Source organism: Panthera uncia, assembly GCF_023721935.1.
Source record: "Panthera uncia isolate 11264 chromosome C1 unlocalized genomic scaffold, Puncia_PCG_1.0 HiC_scaffold_4, whole genome shotgun sequence".
NCBI classification, from domain to species: Eukaryota; Metazoa; Chordata; class Mammalia; order Carnivora; family Felidae; genus Panthera; species Panthera uncia.
In genome coordinates, this window is record NW_026057585.1 from 54,833,439 (window position 1) to 54,860,768 (window position 27,330).

Sequence of the window (27,330 nt, forward strand, 5' to 3'; positions counted from 1 at the left end):
ACCTTATGGGTGATTTTTAAATGCATGAAGTCAGTGTGTTCGAAATCTGTTGTTGGTAGAAAGATGAAAGAGGCACTCCTCCCCCTTTGCTTAAATAGGGTCTAATGATCTAAAGACCAACACCTTCAGGGGATCCTGCTAGGTCTGGAACAATCAGTTCTGCCTTCCCCCTCCCACCTCCAGCCCGCCCCCTCAGGAAGCATTATTTATCTGATGGGACAGAAAGTCTGAATGTTGTTGCAGTTGCCTTGGGAGTGGAACTTTTTGTTTGTGGAAGGACCTAAAACAATTGTTCTTAACTCTGGCCACATGTTAGAATCCCCTGGGGAACTTAAAAAAAAAAAAATCCTTGAGTCTCACCTTCCCTCCCCCCAGTCCCCATTTAATTGGTCTGGGGTGTGGCCTAAGCTTTGGGCATTTAAAATAGCCTCAGATGATTTTATTTTATTTTTTTAATTTTTTTTTTAACGTTTATTTATTTTTGAGACAGAGAGAGACAGAGCATGAATGGGGGAGGGTCAGAGAGAGGGAGACACAGAATCTGAAACAGGCTCCAGGCTCTGAGCTGTCAGCACAGAGCCCGACGCGGGGCTCGAACCCACGAACCGCGAGATCATGACCTGAGCCGAAGTCGGACGCTTAACCGACTGAGCCACCCAGGCACCCCAAGCCTCAGGTGATTTTAATGTGCAGCCAAGGTAGTGGTCTAAAAAGACAGACTGGGCAGCTCACTGAGCTTTCTGGACAGGTGGGGGCTGTGTGTTGTGCTGGGAACACACGTTTATATAGGCGGCTGACTCCGTCAGACTTGCTCTGGATCCAACACAGCTCAGCAAGGCAGTGAGGGAGGAGGCCTGTATTCCTGTCTGTCTTTAACTTGTTGGAGGCCACTGGTATCTATCAAAAGAGCTTGGCGATTGTAGGGGCGCCTGGGTGGCTCGGTTGGTTAAGCATCTGACTCTTGGATTCAGCACAAGTCATGATCTCATGTTTCTTGAGTTCGAGCCCGCATCGGGCTCTGCGCTGATAGGGCGGAGCCTGCTTGGGATTCTCCCTCTCTCTCTCTCTCTCTCTCTCCCCCTCTCTCTGCCACGACCCTGCTGGTGCTGTCTCTGTCAAAGTAAATAAATAAGTAAACTTAAAAAAAAAAAAGAACTTGGCGATTGTAAATGACCACAGATAGGAAGGAAAAGGGAGAGTGCTCTAACCTTGTGACTCTCTAACTTCTCTATGTATCCGAGTCACCCGGAGAGCCTGTTAAAACATAGATTTCTGGGGCGCCTGGGTGGCTCAGTTGGTTAAGCCCAACTCTTGATTTCAGCTCAGGTCATGATCTCCCAGTTCCTGAGATGGAGCCCTGTGTTGGGCTCCGCCCTGACAGCATGGAGCCTGCTTGGGATTCTCTGTCTCTGTCTCCCTGGCTCTCCCCTGCTCGTTCTCTCTCTTGAAATAAATAAACTTTAAAAAACAAGAAACACAGATTTCTGGGTCCTGCCCCCAAGATTGCAATTGCGTTGGTCTAGGGCAGAGCATACATTTGCATTTCTCCTGGATGCTGCTGCTGGATGTTGCTGAAGCTGGTCTGATTACACCTGGAACAGCATTTCATCTGTGTTAATGAACAATCTGGGCAAATTCCTGAGGGTGAGAGAGGATGAGAGAGCTGGGCTTTTTCTTGGAAGTATTTTGTGACACGAGGGTTAATATGACTGCCAGAGACTTAGATGGAAGCTAAACATGAAGTGCTTCAAACACATGCTGAGTTTGGACTTTATTCTGAGTGCAGTGAGAAGCCACCTAATTAGGCCTACAAGTACCTGGGGGCCCCTGGGTGGTGGCATGGCAGAGGCCAGGTCTCAGTTGGCTGCTCCTGGGGGACCTGGGGAGGTGGTAGTGGTGATGGTGACTGCCCCACAGCTGAGGACACCAGAGCGGGCAGGAGGTTCCATGTTTACCCTAAGGCAAGGCCGTCCCTAAAGGAGTTGCAATCCAAAGTCCCATGATGTCTGGGATAGTTAATGTTGTATGTTAACTTTGAGGGTGCTTTTGGATAACACTGACAATTTAAATCAGTAGACTTAGCAGATTGCTCTCGGTGATATGGGTAGGCCTCATCTAATCAGTTGAAAAGAATAAAAAGACTAGCCTTGTTGAGCAAGAGGAAATTCTTTGAACTTCATCTGCACTGTTGACTCTCCTGGGTTATGAGCCTGCCAGACTACGCTGCGGATTTTGGGCTTGCCAGCTTTCGTCATTGTATGATCTGGTTCCCAATCTTTAAAATCAGATAAATCCTATTCCTCAGGATATGGGGACCATTGGAACCTATTTTCAAACAGCTATCCTGAAGTTCCCAGGAAAAGAAATCATAGCTCTGGCCTTGAGGGGAGTTAAATACCAGCAGCAGCCCCACCTTCACTCCACCATTTCTTCGGTTCTCCCAGGAGAGGAAAGCTAGGCACGTGACCAGTCAAGCCATCAGACAGTTGACTGTGCACCTGTCATCAATTAAGGCTACCTTGAGAAGAATGCATAAAGCAGAGGGTATCGGGGAAGTCCTACCTTGGAAATTCTTCCCAGGATGTGGAGATATATGGGGAGTTGATAGACCAGCTCTTTTTTTTTTTTTTTTTTGTCAACAGCTAAAAGGTCTATTTTTCTTTGTTTTCTAGGCTTTGTCTTGAAGGTGCCTTGTGTTGTAGCGCTAAGTTAGGGAGAACTGAAATAAGCTTTAAAAATTTAGGCAAATTTAGAAGCCGTGTGTGGGTGCGCTACAAGAGTGCTAAATTGATGAATCCCACTGAGGTTTACTGAGGATCTAGAAAGAGAATCAGAGAAATTTTTGCTCCTGTGTAACTTCGCCCACCAGGAGTCCTACTACTTAACAGTAACATCTCAGGGACCCAAGACCAAAGCTGCTTATTTTCTCCTTTAAGTGACTGGAAATAGAAATGCTATTGGAAGGGTGGGTGGAAGTAAGTGGAAGGGTGGAAGTGAGTCTTTGACACATGCATGTGCATGCACGCACGCATGCGCGCGCGCGCACACACACACACTACCCTTCCAAACTTCAGTTTGTATTGGCATTGTGCAGTGAAATGTTTCTTTTTTAGTCTTTTTACTTTTAATTTAGAGACGGAGAGCAAGAGCATGGGAGGGGTGGTGGGAGAGGGGGGAGAAGGGGGGAGAGAGAGAGAGAGAGAGATGGGGGAAGGGAGGGAGGGAGAGAGAGAATCGTAAGCTGACGTGGGGCTCATGGGGCTTGATCCTATGACCCTGGGATCATGACCTGAGCTGAAAGCAAGAGTCACAGGCTCAACCAACTAAGCCACCCAGGTACCCCTCTTTCAGTCTTTACTTAAATATAGAGAATCTGACAATTCTCTGTCAACAACTTTGCACTGGGATGGCAAAACTGTAATTATTACCCAAATTAAAAATGTTGTGTTTAGGGGTGACTGGGTGGCTCATATGGTTAAGCATCTGACTTTGGCTTGGGTCATGATCTCACAGTCCCTGGGTTTGAGCTCTGTGCAGACAGCTCAGAGTCTGGAGCCTGCTTCAAACAGTGTCTCCCTCTCTCTGCCCCTTCCCTGCTCACGTTTTGTCTCTCTCAAAAATAAACATTAAAAAAAAAAAAAATGTTGTGTTCAAAAGTCTATTCTGATTGACTTTAAATAGAAACATATAAGTATAAATAAAAAAATATAATGGAGTAGGAACTTGGAGCTAAAAAAGACGGACTGACCCAGAGGATTCCCTAAGCATATGGGACCTCCAGTATTTGACAAGTATACCGGATAGAATTAACATGAATCTGACCTCATCTGTTTTTAAAGAGTCTCATCATCTGGGGGAGGAGGCGGACTTCTTTGACAACAGATGGGCGGGAAAGTGTGTGGCTGGGTTAAAAGAGCGGGGGTCGGCAATTCCGAATCTCTGGAATGAAGGTGTGTGCCAGGTTAAAATTCCTTGCCAAAGGGCTGCTGGTACTTGAAGTGCCTTGCCTGGTTCTGGAGGCAGGAGAGCAAACCCCCCATCCCGGCAGCATGGCTGATGGTGGAAGCCTTGGTTTCCGTCCAGTTGTGGCTTTTTATTAGCACAGGCTCCAGTGCCTCAGGCTCACACCATTAGAATCAGTGACACAGGGGCGCCTGGGTGGCGCAGTCGGTTAAGCCTCCGACTTCAGCCAGGTCACGATCTCGCGGTCCGTGAGTTCGAGCCCCGCGTCAGGCTCTGGGCCGATGGCTCGGAGCCTGGAGCCTGTTTCCGATTCTGTGTCTCCCTCTCTCTCTGCCCCTCCCCCGTTCATGCTCTGTCTCTCTCTGTCCCAAAAATAAATTAAAAAAAAAAAAAAAAGTTGAAAAAAAAAAGAATCAGTGACACATGTCGCTAACTGATTTGGGGCAAAAGTTCTGAACTAAGCCACCATCAGAAATATGTTTTTTCAAGGTCATTGATTGAAATCAAATCATCAGCATAAATGTCTAATTTCAGGCCACTTCCATATATAGGAAAAGAGGTTTATTGCTAATGTTTATGTAATACTTAACTATGAGCCAGGCACCTCTACTAAGGTCTAGACTTGGACTTTACTCATTACAGTACTTAGAAACTTCCCATCTCCACCCCTTTCTAACTGGAGAAACTAAAGCAAGGGGTAATTAAATAGCTTGGACAACGTCACAAAGCTAGTGAGTCAGGATTCAAACTCAAGAGGATGCCAGGACTTGCCCTCTGGATTATCATACTGGCTCTTTTATAAAGCATCTATTTTAGGAGTGCCTGGGTGGCTCAGTCGGTTAAACGTCCGACTTTTAAAAAACATTTTTAGTGTTTGTTTATTTTTGAGAGAGCGAGTGAGTGAGCAGGGGAGGGGCAGAGAGAGGGAGACAGAATCCCAAGCAGGCTCCTTGCTCTCAGCACAGAGCCTGATGGGGGGCTCAAACCATGAACCATGAGATCACAACCCGAGCCAAAACAGAGTCTGATGCTCAACTGAGCCACCCAGGTGCCCCTAAACATCTTACTCTTGATCTCAGCTCAGGTCTTGATCTCAGGGTTGTGAGTTCAAGCCCCATGTTGGGCTCCATGCTGGGCATGAAGCCTACTTTAAAAAAAAAAAAAAAAAAAAATATATATATATATATATATATATAGAGAGAGAGAGAGAGAGAGAGAGAGAGATGGGGTGGGGGAGAGAACACCTATTCTAACACCTGGCAACATACTTGCCATGAGATAGCTATTAATGGATCCCAGATTTTAATAGTACTGGAAAACTTTGTGAAAAGTTGGATTCCCCCTGGCCCCGCCCCGCCCTTTAGGGAACAAAGAGGCTGAAGAAAAAGCCAAATCAGATGCACAAATTGCACTTTTTCATATATAATAAGACTCTTATTTGCTCTTTAGGCAACTATACTTATTTATAATCTTTGGATACAACTTACACATACATTCAGCAGTTTCATGTTTCCTGATTTACTTCCCTCTCATGCTAGAACCCCAATTACTATACTTAGATTTCCCAAATGATGAGGACAAAACAATATATGCACTATGACAGAACCACCTTCTTCAAAACATTCCCATCTTTGTGGTCTCTTGGCTTGTCAGTAAGTTCTGATGCAAAGAAGCATTTTTGGCAAGGCAATTACTTAGAGACGGAACCAGTTATGAGAATTTTGGTCAATTTACTGCAGTAAGGAATATAGAGCACAATTCTTGTATCAATAGACTTCTAGTGGCATGACCTAAGAGGATTATGTGTGAGACACAACAGTATATTATTTCAAAATGTATATTTAACGGCCATTCCATCAAAATCAAGCAGATTCACATTTCAAAAGTATTACACGAAGTCATATGTGTGGGTGTGTGTGTATGCACACACCTACTTTTTATTTTAAGGTGCATTTTCAAGTTTTATTTGGGCTTCATTTCTTCTTGGCTGCCTCAGGGGTTCTTACAGGTACAATTAGCATAGAACTTCTGAGGCCGATAGCTTCCTGTGCACTGAAAGACAAGATCCTCATAACACTGCACATCTTGGATACATTAGAAATTCCACAAGCCATATGTAACTTCAGAAAACTTAATGCCAGTCATGAAAGACATTTCCAACATAAGATTTAGGCACTCTATACTTTGGAATAGCCAGAAAATATTCCAACAAGAGTTAATGCACTTTGTGATTACATCTACTCAAAGATAATTCTCAGTTAAAATCTGTAATTATTAAATAACATTTTAAATTAGAGCCCATTACATGTTGACAATTACTGTGGACCATTCGCAGCATAGTGTTTTAGTTCAAAGATGCTACAAAACTTCAATTACTGATCCTGGTACCCCTCTTTTATGGTACATTTTTTTACAGAAGAACCTAAACTATTCACTGATGAGCAGCTCCCCCATTTTCCTGTGAATACCTACATAAGAATGCCCCTATTCAACTTTAAAGGTATTTTTGTATTTTCTGCTGTAGTTGCTTTGTTAGCGTGTAAAACTTCGGCAGATGGGGGGCTTCCTGACGATCAGGAAACATTAGCCAAGTACCCATCACTGATTCTCAGGCTGAGTTCATTTCCACCGTCACTTTGCGGCTAAGCATGTTGCTCTATCCCTATGTTCCTACAGATTGTACTGCTAGCTTGACCGGTATGGAGCCAAGGGGAAGGATACTCAAATTTGTCACTCTACTTTGCACAAGTCCAAGGCCACCCAGGCCACATCTGACTTACGATCTCTACAGTGTGGTTGTCAGGCTTCCACCTCGTCTTCTGAAGACTGAGGGTGGGAATGATGCCTGCCTACTGAGATGCCATTAACTCCAGATGAACTTCCTGGACTTGAAGGTAATTTAGCATGGTTAGAATTCAGAACATGGATGCTAATTTTTCCTGCTGAGAATAAGGTGCTTTTTCTCAGTGGTATACATTTATTTAGCTAAGAAAACAATTAGAAAGCCTTCCAGAGTTTTCACATTACAGTGTGCATATTGATTCATCATAATCACCAATGACTAGTTTACAAAGATCCGCCAGGGAAACGAATTTGAGACTTACTTGACTATAAGTCGTGCAGAAAAGAGCACAGTAATTTCCCATAGGAGAACTGGGTATTTTATCATGGGGATCAATGGTAAGTTAATTATACTACTAATACTTTCTGCCATACTTGAAGAGACAATTAGCATATGTAAATCATGAGTGAGACGACAAGTTGCTTAATGTTTGTTTCTGTTCATCAGATGCCAAGTGAGCTTGCTGTTAAGCCTCTGAGTGAGGAGGAATGGGCAGAGAAGGGCACAAGGAATGAGGGGTTGTTAACTTTGGTTTCAGCAAATATAATCAGAACCAGCTACTACTAGTAGATAAACATGGATGTTAGATACATATCAGAGAAGACTCATTCGAGTTTTGGAAATTAACCCCACCAAGAGGTGACGGTTGATTTGGGAAATTCACACGAAATCTAGCTTCCTCTCCTGAGCAGAGAGGGTGAGATGGGAAATGAAAGCGGATTCTAGTGGAGGCTGCTTTTCATCCTCTCTCAGGGCTTCATCTTCCTATGGATATTCTATAATACCTATCTTGAGATTAGGACCCGAGGCTCATGACAGCACAGTTAAGGTTACAGTCCCTTTCTGGTGTTTTAGAATGGCCACAGCTTGCTCATGAGTGACACCTTCCAGGGTCTCGCCATTAACGGCTAAAATCTGATCGCCTCGCTTCAACCGGCCGTCATCTGCAGCTGCTCCCTACAAACAAGAAACATTCCAGTTTAATCCAGGACCACGCAGTTAACAAATAATATTAATATTAGGGTGTGTTTATCAAAAGAGTAACTTTAAAAACTACCAGTTAAAGTTATTTCTAGGTAATGTTTTTAAACTAAGAAAATTAAGAATGTAGGATGTGTTATTTGAATAATGGTTGAATAGTAACCATAATTATGCACTGTTTAAATAACATACTAGTAGAAATGTACTGACATTCACATTTCTTTTAATACGAGTAGGACCTTATTTCAATATTCCATACTGAATGGAATTTGAATGTCATATTCATGAATACCTAATATACTGACAAAGGCAGAACTGAATCTGGTGTTAAGTCTTATTGCCAGCACCATCATGATATAGGGTTCCCGTTGCATTATTAAGATATCTTCCCTGCAGTGATTGGTCAAAAATGAGTGTAGCCTTGGGGCGTCTGCTGGCTCAGTCGGAAGAGCATGAGACTCTTGATCTCGGGTTTGTGAGTTTGAGCCCCGTGTTGGGTGTAGAGATTACTCAAATAAATAAAAAAAAGATGTAGCCTCTAGATGGGGTGAATTGTATAGTATGTGAATTCTATCTCAATAAAGCTGTTCTATATATAAATACACAAAGTATAGCATCTCTGAAGTTTTGCAATATCATATTCAAAAGCTTCAGCTTATCTTTGATCATTTAGGGTTCTAAATGACTACTTTCATTATACATTCAGTCATGCTTGGCTCCTCAAAATTGCACAAAGCAAGTGAAACTTGGGCTTTTTTAAATTCTAAAGCCAAGTACCTAAAAATACCATGATATTACTAGAAATATTTTGGATGGGTAAGGAAAGAAAAAACCTAGGAAAAGATTTGTAGGAGGCTTTCTCCTTCTGTTGGGGTAACTGTGAAAATCCCTTAAAACATCGGTGCTGGAAGAATCCTCTAAATGGTGTTGAAGTGCTGGGGAAAATAATTAAGGCCCACAGGCATCCCTGTCCTGACTCACTCAGAAGCCAAACTAAGAGGCACTAACTAATGCTTCAGAGACTAGGGTCTACCTGCAGCATGGAGGTCCTGAGGTGATGGGTGAATTATCTAGACTGTCAAAACCGTGGAAAGGGTGGAATTCTGGTATAATAAAGAATATTCAAAACATGTCTGTACTGGGGGGAAATACTAAAATTAAATAAATTGTAACTTCATTCAAATCTTTTTTTTTTTTCTTTTACGAAAGTGTGTTAACTGAAACACAGACAAGATTAAACAACTTGTGGATAAAATCAGAATTACTTAGCAAACTTGATTTTATTAAATGTTACAGGCTAAGATTTGAGGGCTTTAGGAAACCTCAGATATCTGTGTAATTTTTTTTTTAAAGCATGTTAAGTTTTTCAAGTTTTCATTTTCAGTAATGCAAAACAGGATGACATTTCAACTTTCTGCGATTTGTACATTCTTTAACAAAAATTTTTTAATGTTTATTCATTTTTGAGAGCGAGCAAGTGTACGTGCACAAGTGGGGGAGGGGCAGAGAGAGAGGAAGACAGCATTTGAAGCAGGCTCCAGGCTCTGAGCTGTCAGCACAGAGCCTGATTTGGGGCTTGAACCCATGAACCATGAGATCATGACCTAAGCCAAAGTCGAGTCGGACCCTCAACTGACTGAGCTACCCAGGAACCTCCCAAATTTATTTCTTAGTTGAGCAAGAGAAGTATTAAAAGAAGCTTAGGGACACTAACAAGGTCACATAAAAACTCACACCCTGTGGGCATCCGAGATTCAGAAACTTAAGAAGACAAACATTTTTAAGAATATATGTTCATTGTTGAAAAACAGGGAAAACATACAGCTATCGTTTCTATAGCTTCCAAATTCCTATGGGGGAAATGTTTACCTTAGCATCAAAATTCATTTTTATGATGGACTTCACCATTTAAAAAAAAGAAAAACTTGGGGCGCCTGGGTGGCTCAGTCGGTAAGCATCCGACTTCAGCTCGGGTCATGATCTCGTGGTTTGTGAGTTCGCGCCCCGCATCGGGCTCTGTGCTGACAGCTGGGATGGAGCCTGGAGCCTGCTTCGGATTCTGTGTCTCCCTCTCTCTCTGCTCCTCCCCCACTCACACTCTGTCTCTCTCTCAAAAATGACTAAACATTAAAAACAAAAAAAAAGGAAAACTTGGGGCGCCGGGGTGGCTCAGTCGGTTAAGTGTCTGACTCTTGGTTGGCTCAGATCACGATCTCATGGTTCGTGGGATTGAGATCCGTGTCGGACTCCGGGCTGGCAGTGTGGCCTGCTTGGGATTCTCTCTCTCTCTCTCTCTCTCTCTCTGCCCCTCCCCTGCTGGTTCTCTCTCTCAAAATAAATTTAAAAAAAAAGAGAGAAAAACTCTTTTGCCAGATTTTGGTTTACTGATTGTCTAAAGAAAACTTTTAAATTTGGATATACTGGTTTCACTCTAACAAATGAAAAAAGAAAAAGCCATCAAATGAGATTGAATTATAATAAACTCTATGGAACTAATAATTGTTTGCACTAGAATATTCTTTTATTGAGACTGAACTAAGTAGGCCATTAGCTAAGGCTTTAGAACTTTCTCTTTTTTTAATTGGGCTTCTCAGATTTAGCCGTGCCTTACTTTACAAACAAGGGTCTATTCCTTAAAAATAAAACATACCAGGGATGTTCAATATTTCCTACTATGTTACTACTTGCATAGCTGCTTTCTAAATGGCATCTTCAGTGAGGGTCTTTGAAAAGAGATTCTGTGGGAGCTGCAGCACATTCATTATCCCCCACTGCTTTGTCCCACTGTGATTTGATGGTGGTTTCTTTTCAAAAACCCACCAGCAATGCACGGCCATTTCATCCTCCACTGTATGTTCTGGTGACCCGACAAAAGGTGCCTGGCCCTGGCTCACTACCTAGGAGTTGTCTAGATGGGCGTGGCTGGTGTGGCCTTCTAACTCTGGACTGCAGGTCAAAAGGCCTGAGAAGCTAACCAGTCCTCTGATCTACCTACAGTTACGAAGTGAGCAGGGAATTACAAACATTCTGGAAGGGCTTTACAGAGAGGCAAAGGCAGGGAAGTAGATTGTGTTTTACACTATTCTTATCTATATAGTGGCTCTTTTAAAAAGCAGAGTATAGGGGCGCCTGGGTGGCTCTGTTAGGTGTCCAACTCTTGGTTTTGGCTCAGGTCGTGATCTCACGGTTTTGTGAGTTCGAGCCCTGCATTGGGTTCTGTGCTGGCGGTGCGGAGCCTGCTTGGGATTCTCTCTCTCCCTCTCTCTCTGTCCCTCCCCTATGCTCTCTCGCAAAAATAAATAAACTTAAAAAAATAAAAGCGAAGTATAATAATGCACCCAAAGAATAATTATCACAATTACTTACGGTGTTGCCTTAGGAAAAGGAGGGTCTCTCAGTGGCTTACCACCTTGGGAATTATTAGACTGGGGCAGCACCACTATCCAGAATGTTTCTGATCTGCTTTCCCTCTTCCCTTTTGCCCATCACCAGGTCAACAGATGTGTGTGTTTGGGAATAACATGTCTCCTTAATAGGCACCCTAGCAAATTGGAAACAGGTGGGTAAATCTGCAGCTACCTAATGTGTTCCAAAAGGAAATGCCAAATGACTTAAGGATTATGTCAGGTCATGGTTAGGCTCAATTAACAGGTGCTAAGAGCCACACAGGTAAAAGTAAACTTGTTATTTAGTGTAGAGTATAGCTTTCTAGAAAGAGAATCTACCTTGTTTATTCTCTTAAAGACCTTTATTTCTTTAGGAAAGAGCAGTAGGAGGCCATCGGATCAATTAATAAAAAAAGACTGTCATAAAACCAATGAAGAGTAAAATTGTACTATTAATACTAAGTCCTTTTCCAAGATCTTCAGAATTGACAATAAAATTGAATTCCAACTTTAAAAGTCACAACAAAGTTAAAAGTAACTTATCTAAGAGCCATCTAGAGGCAGCAGTTGGAATGGACACCATGACCTATGTGTCAAGTAGGATGTATTGGAATATTTAATTCCTGAAAAACACTATTATCCAGCTGGAGTCTAATTTAGTGGGCTGATCGTGCAAGTACTCAGCAGAGGGCTGGAAGAAAGAGACAGCAACTTAAGGTAAAGGGTCCTGAGATTTCTGGTGATGTACGGCCATTAATGCTGCACTGACCCGAGGCTTGTGCAGAGCTTTCTGCCACAGCCCTGTGCTGTCATCTTTTCTTGAAGGAGAAAGCCAAACTTTTGTTCCAGCCTGGAATAACACTTCCAAGGCCAGCTTCCAAAGAGCCCTGCACTGCTCCTTATGTTGTGTTGTTGAAAGAAGACAATCTGTAAAATCGACTTTTGTAGTTTTTTTTTTTTTTCACTAGTCTGCTGTGGGAATGTCCTATACAAGGTGAAAATGCAATGAGCATACAAGCACACACCCAGGTATAGCTAAAAGTAAGCAAACCAAAGCACTTAAAAAAAAATCTCACCTAGGTTAAAAAAAAAAAAAAGTACAGTAAAAAGGAAAAAAATACCTTTGCAAATATAGTCTTGACATAAATTGGCAGGTCTCCATGGGGACTTCCATAACCCCCTACAATACTAAACCCCAATCCTTCAGAGCCTTTCTCCAAAGTAATAATCTTAGGTGGAGGTGTTCTGAAAACACAATGCACGCTGTTTAATTCAAGAATAGATATTGAGAGGGAATTTCATTTTAATGGAAGAACACAGATTTGAGAGAGACTTTCATACTGCGAAACTATGAAGGCCAATTTATCAAATCAAACTCTCAGAGAGCAATCAGAAACTGATTTTTACATTTCCTGTGTCATGCAGGACTAATGGCCGATGTCTTAATGACTTGATATCTTAAGGGGTGTTCTCTTTCATAAAACTCACTGTTTTTTAGTGAAAAAGAAAGTCAGGATGCCGAGGTTGTTAAAGCAGCCATCTGTATGCTTGGCTTTTAACTTTTATGCTTACTGTGCTTACTGTTTAAAGCTGAATGAAATGGTCTCCATATCCTTGAAGAATGTGCATGGGGACAGAGAGATGGGGTATCACCTTTGCTTAGTGGCAGACCACCAGTCTACAGGTGGGCTTCTCTCCAGAACAGGTGATGGCAGCCCAATGGCTCAGTCAACTGCCGCTCCTTTTCTGCCTGAATAGCCTCACCACACCTCACCTACCACTTCCACCTAGGGAACCCGGGTGGGAACTCCTTCTTCAAAGCCCATCTCCAGTGTGATGCTTTCCTGACTCCCTTGGGAGAATTAGCCAATCCTCCTCTGTGCTCCCTTTGCACTTGGTCCAGATTTCTAGTATAGCACTTGTCCTAAGATGGCGTGATCGCTTAGCCATCTTTCTCTTCTACCAGACCATGAACTCCTCACATCTCTGTCATCTGAGTATTCCCAGCAGTATGCACTGTGCATGTCACCAACTCAGGATCATGACCATGTACGTGAGAAGTGGAGTCCAGGAGAGAAGAAAGAAGCCAAGGAGAAGCAAAATGGGTAAGGGCAATCTGTTTCAAATGGGTAATTTAGATTTTCAAAGTTTCGTCCAGTGTGGAAGTCTTCTCTCTTAGAAACAACATGGCTAAAAATTAAATTATCTACGTGGGCTCAAGTAGTTTAAGCTTATCTAATGCCAATTTCTTCTTCCCAAATGCCCTTGTCCAAAGGGTAGAAACCTGAAGGAACTCCGGTACCCCAGACCCTGCCATCTTATTTGTAGGAGGTTCATTTTTGTATCGTGGCAGCCTCACCTGTTTTGTGGCAGCATGTGTGTGTGGGACACAGAGCCACGTGATACAAACTCAGCCACTCGTGATTTAGAGAATTTTGCAAAACTGGGATATAAGCAACCTTTGAATATGCTATTCTGTCTAACTAGAGTATTCTTCCCTCTCTCCCGCCTCAATTTTGCCTGGCTTTTCTTAGGGTTGATTTTCAGCTGGTTCACACCAATAGGGGTGTTTATCGATGTACTTACTGGTTGTTTCCAGCAGGCAACCCCTAGTAATTGCTGAATGTCCATGCCGTATAAGGTGCTAACTGTTTTGAATGCCACTCCTGCTTATTCCAATTCTTTCAAAACTAAACTGAAGCATCAGTGCGTCCAAGTGTACCCCCTAATTGAGCTGTGCCACCCTGTCATGGTTTCACAGGACCCAGTGCTTACTTATCTCTCCCATGGAACTTAGCTCCCCTATGCTTATCAACTCTTACAAACATGGATTCAGGGGCCTGTTTTTCCAATTCTCTGGCAGTTCCTTGAGGACTGGGGCAATGCCTTCACTTATGTTTCAAAGTTTGAATCTCCCAAACCCCATCCAGGACAGTGTCTGACCTTAGGCAGGTGCTCAATAAATATCTGCTGAATTGATGATAAATTATCGCCTAGGGCCAAATGGTAATGACGTCATGGGTAAGGCTCTACATTTCATGACTTTGGGGCCTTGTAAGTATTCTTAGTAATGGCCCACTGGCCAGATGTGAATTTGATTCATGTTACCTCTTGCAAACACAGCCGCCCATTTCTAAGCATATTGAAATGGGAATCTAGATGTCCAAAGTATTGTTTTAGAGCTGGGCCCTGGGAGCCACCAAATCATTAGAGACCTTCATAATTGTGCTTTTTCACTATTAGAGACCTGTTTTCAGGGGGAGAAGGAGGAATGCAGTTCCACTCATCAGATGGAGTTTGCCTCCATTTATCTCACATTTTCAATTAGTTTTAATTTACTTTCATATAGAAGACTAATAAAAATATCTCCAAATGTTAACAGTGGTTGGATTATAAGTAATTTATAAATTCTTTTATGCTAGGGGCCCCTGGGTGGCTCAGTCGGCTAAGTGTCCAAGTTTGGCTCAGGTCATGATCTTGCAGTTTGTGGGTTCGAGCCCCACATCGGGCTCTGTGCTGACAGCTCAGAGCCTGGAGCCTGCTTCAGATGCTGTGTCTCCCTCTCTGCTGCTCCCCTGCTCGTGCTCTGCCTCTCTTTCTCTCAAAAATAAACATTAAAAAAAAGAAAAAAGTTCTTTTATGCTAGTGGTTCCCAACTTGCCAGGAGCTGTGAAATTATACCAAAGGAACCAAGATTATAAGGGCATCTCTGTACTTCTATAGGGACATCAAATTATGCTAAAAATGCACTAACTACTCTTCCTATAAGGGCCCTGATTTTTTTTGGAAAGGGCCATTATAACTTAAAAATGTGCTAATTTTGTGTATTTGTCACATTTTAATAGCATGCATTTATTACTTTCATAAGAAAAAAGTAAAATGAGTTGATTAATATCCTTTCCTTAAGAAAAACAATCTCAAAGATGTCACGTAAGCTGTGAACTACCAGGAAAAAGTTGGAAATGGTGGTGATCATCAGATCTTTCTAATGAACCATTCAGATCAGTGAACAAGCATTTACTGAGCACACACCGGTGACCAGGCACTGGCAGTACCGAGAGCATTAACTTCAGGCGACATTTCTCCAAGTATGGATCCTCGGCCTATGGGTAGCAAAAGTGCCCTGGGGAACCCACTGTAGCCCACCTAGTCAGAATCTCTGAGAATGGGGTCAGAGAAATTAGCATTTTTAAATATGCTCCTTAGATATTTAATACGCACATTCTAGTTTGAGAAACACTGCTTTGACGAACAATTTTAACCGCGATGACTGGTTTTAATGAAGAATGCCAGGAGTTGTAACAGTAAGATTTAACCTCAGAACAAGATTTTAGCTTAGAAAACATAGTTCTTTGCATAATAAAGCAGGGTGCACCCAGGTTGTAAATATGGGATTTCTTAGGGAAGAAGGCACCATGTCAAAGTGACCAGATGTAGTGTGTGTGCAGGCCCCGTGACAGCAGTCTGTTAAGAAGTCCCATGTGAAGCAAAGCCTGGTGCGATATCAGGAAACCTTGGTGTTTCTGGAGATTCTCTAGGAGTTAGAAAAGGTAATATGTACTTCCCCCCTCCTCTTCCTTAGAGAGCACTCTAGATTCTGGAAAAGGTCTCACTGAGCCTTGCCCACACATGTAATAGGCACTCTGCATCTAGAATACTCACTCAGTGTCTTCTGGATGGTGTTCAGCCGTGGGAGAACCAAGATGGTAGCTCGCAGACATGTTTTCAAGCTGAGTTGCTATGGCGCTTATATTGGTATCTGCTACAACCTGGGGGAAAAATTAGAGCAAGAAAATCCACTGTAAATCAGGAGAGAATTGGAGAAACCATACCATATTCAATGGTTGGTTCTCATCCTCATGTCATTCAGACGACCTGCAGCATTTGACACAAATGGATTATTCTCTCAAATGGTTTTCTTCATTTGGCTTCCATAACACCATACTTTACTGGTTTCCTTTCTACCTGCCCGCCGTTCCTTCATATATCCTAAGCCTCTATTAGAGTGCCACAGGGCTCAGTCCTTAAATTTCTTATCTCTCCCATCTAAACATCCCCTTATCTCATCTCATCCCACTTGATAACTTAAATACCATCTACGTAATGATAATTCCTGCATCTGCAGCACCACCTCTTACCTCTAGATTTATATATATGTCCAGTCACCAATTAGTGGGATGTCCAACACTGACCTTTATTCCCATAACCCTCCTCATCTCAGGTAATGGCCACTTCATTCTGTCAGTTTCAGCAAATGCCTTGGTATCATCCTTGACTACTCTTTCCCTCACAACCTGCATTCAGTCCTCATAAAGTGCTGTTGGTCTTCCTACAGAATCATCTCTTGCCTGGAGTTTTACAAAAGCCCCTTGCTTGTGTCCTTGCTTCCGCCCCTCCCCCACTCAGTCCTTAGCAGCTAGAATGGTCCTGTTAAACACAGCAGATTATTTCACTCTGCTTAAAACTTAAAGCAGAGGAAACCCAACTTCCTAGGATCACAAGCTCAAGTCCTTACTATGATCTACAAGGTCATTTGCAGGTGACCTACCCAGTTATGTCTCTGCCTTCAGCTCTTAACATTTTCCTCCGCATTCACTGGGTTCCAGCCACACTGGCCTCCGTGCTGTTCCTCTAACGTACCAGAGGCATCTCCACCTCAGCGCTTTGCAAGTGGAACATTCTGCGTTCAGTGTCTGCATGGCTAGCTCCTTCACTTCCCTCAGGACCTTGGAGACTGTAACTAAAATTTCTACGCCAACACCCAGCCCAACATTTCATACCCTCCTTTGCTTTCTGATTCTTTTGTTTTGAAGAACAAAACAGAGGTCACATGCAAAGACAATAATACTCTCTAATAAACTATATATTTTTTAACCTTATTTATTTATTCCCTGTCACGTCATATGAGAGTATGAGAGCAGGAAGCCTGTCCGTTTCATTCACTACTGTATCCTCATTATGTTCAACAGTACCTGGCATATAGATGTTCAATTAATATTTGGTGATTGAAAGAAAGAATATCTGACTCCCTATTATTTTTTTAGATGGTTCCAGACAAAAGTATAGTACATGACATGTAAACACTTTATGTATCTGTAATCTTGCAAATAGCATTCAAAAGTATTCAAGAGAAATATGGTATAGCTCCAACAGCTTGTACTAGGATGGAGGTTCAATGAGTTCAGTTTCTGTCATTTAAATGGTGCTGTGCCTGAGTTTCAGCTTGCTCATCTGTTGAATGGGAATCAGAAAAGCCTGCCTTGTATGCTAAGCCTGGAGGTGTCTTCCACCTCTACGAGTTATCAGAGCTTCTTTCTCAAGAGCTCCTGGGCTACCCCTGCTTCTGATCAGTGGTTCTTCTTCTAGGGTATAATACTCAGTGCATAAGTATAGAGAGCAATGCAAAGAACTGGATTTGACTGCAGTTTCAGAATAAGCCAACAGAGGGCATGGCTGCCTAAATTGCTAAACTTAGCTGTATCTGTTAATGGAGTTTTTAGAACAAGGAAAGCCAACAGGCCAGTCTTGGCAGAGTGAGAACACATTTTGGTGAAGTATCCTATTCCGGGGAAAACATGGCTGTGTGCAAGTTATGGAATCTTCTGGAAATGCCATCCTATACAGAATGTCTGAATGAACTGGGCAAATATTTAGGATAAGAGAAAGAGGAAGAAACAGATTCTCCTTGACCACAAGAGCCCCTCTACTTTCCAACAGCCCTTTTTTTTTACTCTCCCCACAGCAAGTGTATTGGAGAAATTGTCTTTGCATGTGACCTCTGTAATTCTAACCTACACCATCTTCATGAACTACTCCATTCCAGCAGCTATCTCTAAACTTCCATTCAAGTAGCCACCGGACCTAAACTTCTGTGACCCACTTTCTGGCTTTCCCCATGCTGCTGGGGCCCACTTTTCTACCTCTTGGCTATTCTATTGGCCCCTGTGGCTCAGTCCTGTACCCCCCTTCCCACATGCACACTCAGGGTCTAGGTGACAATGTATATATTCTCATAGCTTTAAATGGCAACAAGGTGCTGACAGTTCCCAGCCTAGTCGGCTATATCCACTTGCCAATTCACCATCTGCATTTTAACAACTCAAAGGCTTATTATGATGAACACAAATTCAAACTCTTGATTCAATAACCATTTTTCAATGAATTTGAAAAATTCTTAGTAAATGGCACCTCTGGCTACCTAATTAGAAATGCACTAGGTGGAGTATTGAAAATACTTGATTTCTGGCTGGTGACGACTGTCCAACTAGAAAAGATGCCGGGATGCTAACCACACAGGTACTGTCTCTGAATATCAACCTGATACATCCGTCTCTCACCTGCCATATGCAATCCACCACCAAGTCCTCTGGATCCTACCTCTAAAGTACTTCTCAAATCTGTTTTCTTTTCACCTCTGTGGTGACCATCCTAATCAATTCATCATCACCAACTGCCTTTTAACCAGCATCCCCAGTCATCCTCTTTCAATCTCTTCTATACAACAGCCAGTTATCTTTTTTAACATAAAATGGATAATGGCACTCCCCTGCTTAAAACCTTCCAGTGGTCTCTCTTTGTACTCAGAATAAAATCCAGACTTCCTAATTATAAACACAAAGGTCCTCCCCTACGAGGTCCTGCTCCTCTAATCCCATTATCTCCTTCCATTCCACCCCCATTCCAGTTCTCTCTGTCCAGAAACCCCACCCCTCCCCCTACCCTACCAAAAAAAGCCAGTTGGCCTGGTGTTCACTTAAAAAGTCACTTTCCGTATACAAGCCTTCTTTACCACCAGTGTTTTAATTTCTCCTGCTTTCCTCTCCATAAGAATTTTTTCTCACAAATTGCAATGAGACATATTTGTGTGACTGTTAACAGGTCTTTCTCCCTCAATCACAGGATTCATGAGGATAAGGACTGCTTCTCAGTATTAACATGCCTGGCACATAACAGTTGTTTAATGAATATTTGTGGAGTGAATGAACCCAAAACCTTCCTAAGGAATAGGGATTATGGGACTCAATCTTCTGAATTTCCACGGAACAGAGTGAGACTGATGGAGGTTACAAGCAGATTGGTTTTGGGTCCTGTTAAAGAGGAAAAAAAAATCTAATAAGGTAGTTACAGAATGGAATGGCACAGCTTGTTAGGATATGAGCATCTTGCCAAAGCAAGCATTCAAATAGAGGTTCAAAATCTATCAATTCGGGACAGAGTAAAGGAGATTCCTATACTTGGTGGGAATTTGGACTTGTACTCTCAGTTGACCGTGAAACAATCCACCCATTATGGGGCTAAGGAAGAAAGTCAGTAAAATACTATTTTTTCTTCTTTTAAGTAGGCTTTATGCCCAACTTAAAGACTTTAAGTCACGACCTTGAACTCGTGAGTCTGAGATCAAGCGTCAGATGTTCCACCAAGGGAGCTGGTCAGGTACCACAAATACTGTTTTTTCTAAGGTACCTTCAAAAGCCAACCTTTGATGGCAACCTGATCCTTTATTTGCTCATTTGTCTAATATATAACAGCACCACAACTAATGAATATAAACTGAGCATTTACTTTATGCTAAACACTCTCCTGAGTCCCTACGGACTCAGGTAGGTACCACTATTGTTTCTGTATGTTGGGCAGAGGAACCTGGAGCAGAGAGATTAAGTAACTTTCTCAAGGTCAGTTAAGGAGTGAAAGCTGGATTCACTTCCATTTCATTTTATTCTAGAATCTTGGGCAGTGTGAGGGTATAGACATGGTCTTGGACCCTCACACCAGGCAATCTGACTCACAGTGCATATGATTAAGTAAACTCTAGATATGGTGTCAAGGAGGAAGAGAGGCAGAGAGATAGTTGAACAAGCAGTTGCAAATAGAGCAGATCATCTGGATGTGTGCTTGGCAACAGGTGGAAAAATGTCCTCACCCTCACAGGATACTATATGAAGAGGGCTCAGGGCGTGGGAGACATATGCCCATGGATATTCCAGAAGGACAGTTTTTTTTAACTTTTAGAAAGAGAATACCCTTTCAAGAGTCCACGAAATCAACTGTATAAGTTGTGAAACCAAAGTCACAGTTCTATTTGGGTAAAAATTAATTTTTTTTTATCTAGCTAGAGAAGATAAAAACACTTCTAACAGCACCATCGCACAGAAAAACTCATATCCCTCCAAATCTGAAGGCCTCTTGCTCAATGCCAACCCTGAAATAAAAAGGCCACTCCCAGCCACTGATAACATTAAATCCTAGAGAATTACCTAGGATCCTTGGAGCTGTGCAAGCTCCTATTTTGTAGGAGTGGAAGCCAAGAAGCTAGTGGGAAATGTGAAGGATTTTCACTGACAGCAGTCTTTTGTAGGAAGGCAAGGAGAGAATAAACTCATCACCCTCAGAAAGACTTTATAGGCCCAAGGCATTTGCATTAACCATCGTGGTCTCAGAGTTGATTGGTCTTCCCAGGGATTGACTTAGGAAAGACCATAATATGATCTTGGAAGGGTATGTATGTTCAGCCGGGTACAAGTCCAAGGAGATGTGGCCTATGAGTGTTCAGCGCAGCCTCTGAAGTGCTCTTCCCTCATCAACATCAGGGACCAAACGGCATGGAGGTAAGGCTGGGAAAGGTCTATTTACACTTTCTGAAGAAGGGCAAAGGCAAACAGACTAATGGGAAGTTTACTCATTTTTTTTTTAAAGTAAATCTTCAACTCCTGGGGACAAACTTCTGTGGTAGGTTCTGAGGATAGAACCAGGAGCATAGGAAACCAAGGGAGAGCAAATGTGTTCCCTCCCTCCAACAAACAGGCTTACAGTTGATGTGATCTAGTGTGGGGGACAGATATGAACACATGGCTCAATGTGGAGAGAAGAGAGGGGAAAGATAGGGCTCCTGGGTAAGGCAATGAAGGCTTTGAGGTCCTTAGACGATAGGTATTAAAGTCTATACAACCTGAATATATGGTTCAAGAGCTGTGGTGTCTGGGGTCCTTGGACCTGGCTAGGGCCAGCTCCAACTCTTAAGATCTCCACCTCATCGTCTGGCTTTTTACATTCCTCACATCAGCAACCTCTTGCCTCATCCCTCATCCCCTGGGGACTGGAGATGTAGTAGATGTCCTCCTTGCTTCCCACTCACCCTTCAAAACCATTAACCTGGTTCAAAACCTGTGGCCCTTTAAGATTATGTCCTCTTTACTGTTGCACATAGTGCTGCTACATGCATCTTGAGCGGTCCTTTAAGATAATCAGATATGGAACTGCTGGGTGATGGGTATTCACAGAGTAAATTTAATAGGTCTTCTGAAGCTGCCAAGTGGTTGCAGCAGTGTTTCAACTCTCACCAGGTTTAATGAAAGTACTTCATTTCCTCACCTTTTCCCCAGCCTTGTTACGATCAAACATTTAATAAGTGCCTACCTGAGGAGACGGAGACCACTGGTCTAATGGAAGAAGAGGAGGAAATCCCTGCACTTGAGGAGAGGGAGTCATGTGAAATGAAAGAGGAGGAGGAAGTCACTCTACCTGAGAGGAAGGCTTGTGAAATGAAGAATCGGGAAGAAGCCCTATCCTCTGAGCCTAATGAAAAAGCAGAGACCTTTCAATCAGTGGAAGAGGAAGAACCAATAAGGATGTTTCCCCCTCCGACTGCCCTTGTGCCTCATAATGTGTTTCCCCCTCCAACTGCCCTTGCCCCTCACAATGTGTTTCCCCCTCCGACTGCCCTTGCCCCTCACAACGTGTTCCCCCCTCCGACTGCCCTTGCCCCTCACAATGTGTTTCCCCCGCCAAATGGATTTCCTAATCAAACTGTATTTCCTCCTCCAAGAGGGTTTCCTCTTCAATATTCATTTCCTTCTTAAATTTTATCTCTTCCTCAAACCCCTTTACTGTAGGAAAGTATTTACTCTGATATGCTCTCACGCCTTGGCTTTCTGTGGCATTTAATAATTTAGGTTAAAAGCAAAACTAAATTCAGTCAGAATTGTATTTTCTATATTAGAGTGATGTATGTTAAAAAAAAGAATGATGTATGTTTAATACTTTTTAATTGAGTAATAAAGCACAAAGTTTTATTGCATGAACCCTAGGATGAGTACTTTTCCTTAAAAATAGGTTTGCAGGGGGGGGGTATTGTTTTGGAGAATTGAGAAATTGAAATATTTTCCAGATAAGTAGGATATAACAATGTACAAAAGCTTGAGCTCCTTGCTTAGAACTTTCCTGGGCCGCTGATACTGTACAGGAATAAGATTAGCCCTTAGATTTGTTAGGACTCAAATCTTGCCGTACAAATACAAACTCGGCACTCACACCCAACCTGGATCCTAGATCCATAGGGTAGATATGCTGAAAACCGACAGGAAGGCTATCAAGTTAGGGTGATCTCTGAGAAAGCTGGTATCTTCAGATGGGGCACAGAACAGAAGAACAAGAAAAGCTTGCCTTGGGACACCTCGGTGGCTTGGTTGGTTAAGCATCTGACTCTTGATCTCAGCCCAAGTCTTGATCTCAGGGTTGTGAGTTCAAACCCTGCACTGGGCTTCATGTTGGGCATGAAGCGTACTTAAAAATATAAAGACACAAAACTTGCCTTGTCCCATGACTGGTATTTGGTGTAACTTAACGAAGTAGGAAGCACATCTGCTTCAAGTCTTTATTTAGGATCTAACGACACTGATTCCAGTGACATCAGAATATATTGATTTCAATGTATCTGTTTTAAAAATATAATGGTTTGAACTGTCAAATGTTTTAAGTTTGGAGTAAAATAAGGGTCAAAGTGACTTCCGGTCACATCAATATCTAGTGGCACACACCTCAGGTGCCACACGGAAAACCACTCCGTTTCCAGGGTTTTAGAGACGTTAGCATCTACTGACTTAACGCCTGTGTTATTATAATGAAAGTAATAAAATGCCACTTATTTAATGCTTACCATTGGCATCCATGGTTTTTATTAAACATTACACCTCATCTAATCCTCACGGCCACGTTGGAAGAAAGGAGCTACGATCCCTATGTAGAGAAAACTCAAGAGTTAAGCGAGAGGACCCAAACACACAACTCTGACGCTAAAGCCTATGTGTTCTACAGAATTTCCACTGGTCTTCATTTCAACTTTCAAACCTTTAGCTCTTTGTCCTTTTCCTGGAGCTTACCACCCCCTTCCTGGCATCATGTGGTCACATCAGGCCCTCCATAGATCAGCTGGTTACATATTAGAAACACCTGGGAAGCCTCAACTTCTCTCCATGCCACATCCCAGACCAATTGAATTCACGTGGTAGACCCGGGAACCAGTAATGGAATCAGTGATTTTACTGTGCAACCAAGGTTAAGAACCGCTCACAAACCATTCCTTTAATGATACTCACAGGTGCCTTTAGATGCTTGCCCTGTACCCTCTATCACACACCTTTTCCGTTCCCAACCCAATCCATCTTTCTCCTCTAGTAGAATTTTTCTGGACAGATTGGGACTGTGATTAGTTCTCTGTAAGTTCATGTCTTTTAACTTGATCAGCATAGCTCAGCAACCCAGTCAATATGACCAACACTTACAAGGCATGTACTCTAGGCCGGGCCAGGTACTAGAGGCACAGTCATTATTTTGAATAAATTCATGCTCTGGGGGGTGAGGGGAATGACCCCCAGGCATTCCCTATTCTCCAACTTTCTGGTTTCTAAAGAAAGGATTTCACAAGATCTATAAAGAGGGGATGAAGGTGGGGTGCCATGGATTTTCCAGGCATTGAGAAGAACGTGCTTTACTCTAAATAATGCACAGCTCCAGTGAGTCTCAGACTGGTCTCTGAACTAGCAGCAGTATCACTGCAATGATCATCGTCATTAGAAAATTTGTTTCTTTTAAAGATTTTAAGTAATCTCTACACCCAACGCAGGGCTAGAACTTACAAGCCTGAGAGCAAGAGTCTCTTGCTCTACAGACTGAGCCAGCCAGGTGGCTCTTCACTGCAAAATTTTTCATCTTTTTCAGAGGTAACATCATCCTTACCTTCTCCTTTCTATCTCCTTTGCCCCCAACTACTCCTTTGCCCTCTACTGACTTGCCACCAACTCTGAAAGAAAATCAATTTCTTTAAAGATTGCCAGTGATTTATCTGCCAGTTTAGTGACTTTTCCAGTTTTATTTACTTCTGCTTCATTGGTAAGTGTGCCATTCTTCAAATTCCTTCCTCCTTTAGTGTCTAGAACCTGTATTCTTGACTCCTGGCTCTTTTCTATTTTATTTTTCCAGCATATTTCTTCTTGAGTGCACAGGATAAGAAACTAAATAGTATGGCACATGATAAAAAATTAACACTCTTCACTCTCTAGAGACACACTAAACTTTTCAATTCTGGAGGTATATACAAGCTAAGTAATATGCTTATAAGCCTATATTAAAATTTATCATCTTATTGATGTCTTATCAACTCCCTATTTTGACAGATGAAATATTCCAACAGATGAAAATTTAACTTGCCAAACTCTTCCACTTTTATATTATTCAAAGTTCTACTTGTTGCCTGTGTTTCTTTTTCAATTTTTTTTTTTAATGTTTATTTTTGAGAGAGAGAAACAGAGTGCAAGTGGGGGAGGGGGAGAGACAGAGGGAGACAGAAACTGAAGCCGGCTCCAGGCTCCTAGCTGTCAGCCCAGAGCCTATCATGGGGCTCGAACTCATGAGCCGTGGGATCATGACTTGAGCCGAAATCGGGCGCTTAACGAACTGAGCCACCCAAGTGCCCCATCTTTTTAATAGTTATTTTAGAAAGAGACTCTCAAGCAGGCTCTACGCTCAGCATGGAGCCCAACACAGGGCTCAATCTAATAACCATGGGATCATGACCTGAGCCGATATCAAATGTTGGATGCTCAACCACTGAGTCACCCAGGTGCCCTCCTGTGGCTCTTTAAATATACTTAAACCTGGTGCCAGGAGAACGGGACAGCAACATGCAGAAGAATGAAACTAGACCACTTTCTTATACCATTCACAAAAATAAACTCAAAATGGATAAAGAACCTGAATGTGATATAGGAAACCATCAAAACCCTAGAGGAGAAAGCAGGAAAAGACCTCTCCGACCTCAGCCGCAGCAATTTCTTACTTGACACATCCCCAAAGGCAAGGGAATTAAAAACAAAAATGAACTATTGGGACCTCATGAAGATAAAAAGCTTCTGCACTGCAAAAGAAATAATCAACAAAACTAAAAGGCAACCAACAGAATGGGAAAAGATATTTGCAAATGACATATCGGACAAAGGGCTAGAATCCAAAATCCATAAAGCACTCACCAAACTCCACACCCGAAAAACAAATAATCCAGTGAAGAAATGGGCAGAAAACATGAATAGACACTTCTCTAAAGAAGACATCCAGATGGCCAATAGGCACATGAAAAGATGCTCAACGTCGCTCCTCATCAGGGAAATACAAATCAAAACCACACTCAGATATCACCTCACGCCAGTCAGAGTGGCTAAAATGAACAAATCAGGAGACTATAGATGCTGGAGAGGATGTGGAGAAATGGGAACCCTCTTGCACTGTTGGTGGGAATGCAAACTGGTGTAGCCACTCTGGAAAACAGTTTGGAGTTTCCTCAAAAAATTAAAAATAGATCTACCCTATGATCCAGCAATAGCACTGTTAGGAATTTACCCAAGGGATACAGGAATGCTGATGCATAGGGGCACTTGTACCCCAATGTTTATAGCAGCACTTTCAACAATAGCCAAATTATGGAAAGAGCCTAAATGTCCAGCAACTGATGAATGGATAAAGAAATTGTGGTTTACATACACAATGGAATATTACTTGGCAATGAGAAAGAATGAAATACGGCCTTTTGTAGCAACGTGGATGGAACTGGAGAGTGTGATGCTAAGTGAGATAAGTCATACAGAGAAAGATACCATATGTTTTCACTCTTATGTGGATCCTGAGAAACTTAACAGAAGACTGTGGGGGAGGGGAAGGAAAAAAAAGTTAGGGAGGGAGTCAAACTTTAAGACACTCTTAAAAACTGAGAATAAACTGAGGGTTGACGGGGTGGAAGGGAGGGGAAAGTGGGTGATGGGCATTGAGGAGGGCACCTGTTGGGATGAGCACTGGGTGTTGTATGGAAACCAATCTGAAAATAAATTTCATATAAAAAATATATACTTAAACCTCTGTGGTTCTAATCATTTCCAACCATCTCTTTTCTTTTCATTTTAACATTAAAGATTTACTTGTCATATTTTCCTTCCCACTAATACATACCAAATACCCAAGATACTATTATTTCATGCATTGTGATGTTTGGTTGTATTAATTATTATGAGTTACAATGTTTATGTAAATGTTGTTTATACTGAGTCAGCTACTGTACTGTGATTACATTTCCTTTTCTTGGTACAAGTTTATTTTCTCCAAAGTTAATAATGATCTCACTTTAATTTTTATATATTTATCACTAATTAAGCCCCAAATTTCCCCAGTAATTCCAAACTTCCAATTTAGTTAAACAGATAAGATAATCCATCTGTTCCTCTTCCTTCCTTTTGATTCAGTGGCATCTCAGTCTCTTCTCCCCCTGCTCCAATTTGGGCAAGTTGTTCTCTGTGCCTGCCATGCAGCTGTCCTGGGACTTCCACGTTCTTCAGCACTGAATCCATGGGCTTCCCTCTTTCTTACTTTTCTTATTTTCTTACTTGCTTTTTTGCTGGAGTACATCCTAAAGTAAGTTTCTCAGAAACACACTGCTGAAAAAGAGGTGCTATTTGAATCTCTTGTTCTTTTGTAAGTAGCTTATACTTTTCTCTTTGCAAGTTTTAGAAGTGGGGCACCTGGGTGGCTCAGTCAGTTAAGCGTCCAGCTTCAACTCAGGTCATGATCTCATGGTTTGTGGGTTTAAGCCCTGCATTGGGCTCCATGCCGATGGCTCAGAGCCTGGAGCCTGCTTCAGATTCTGTGTCTCTCTCTTTCCCTGGCCCTCCCCTGCTTGTGCTCTCTCTCTGTCTCAAAAACAAATAAACATTAAAAAAAAAAAGTTTTAGAAGGTATATAGGTACTATACTTATCCTGCTTACTACTTAATGGACTTTAAGCTAAGATTTCTTTCTTTCTTATTTTTCTGTTTTTCTTTTTGCAACTCCTATTGGTTGGATA

The 27,330-nt window shown here is 42.2% G+C and overlaps 1 protein-coding gene across 3 annotated transcripts in view; it reads right to left on the bottom strand.

Annotated features, from left to right (window-relative positions):
- Nucleotides 1-5,339: 5,339 nt before the first annotated feature.
- The window catches only part of PATJ (PATJ crumbs cell polarity complex component), a 364,021-nt gene continuing 342,030 nt past the window's right edge, over nucleotides 5,340-27,330 (bottom strand). For 2 of the 3 annotated variants that reach the window (XM_049618560.1, XM_049618559.1), the window contains 2 exons: nucleotides 15,835-15,941; nucleotides 5,340-7,762 (listed from right to left, as the gene is read on the bottom strand). In XM_049618560.1, the coding sequence (XP_049474517.1) occupies nucleotides 7,735-7,762; nucleotides 15,835-15,941 (135 nt within the window). In that variant the 3' untranslated portion in view covers nucleotides 5,340-7,734. Of the gene's footprint in view, nucleotides 7,763-12,293; nucleotides 12,436-15,834; nucleotides 15,942-27,330 lie in introns of all 3 variants that reach the window. The other variant, XM_049618561.1, reaches the window with a different exon arrangement.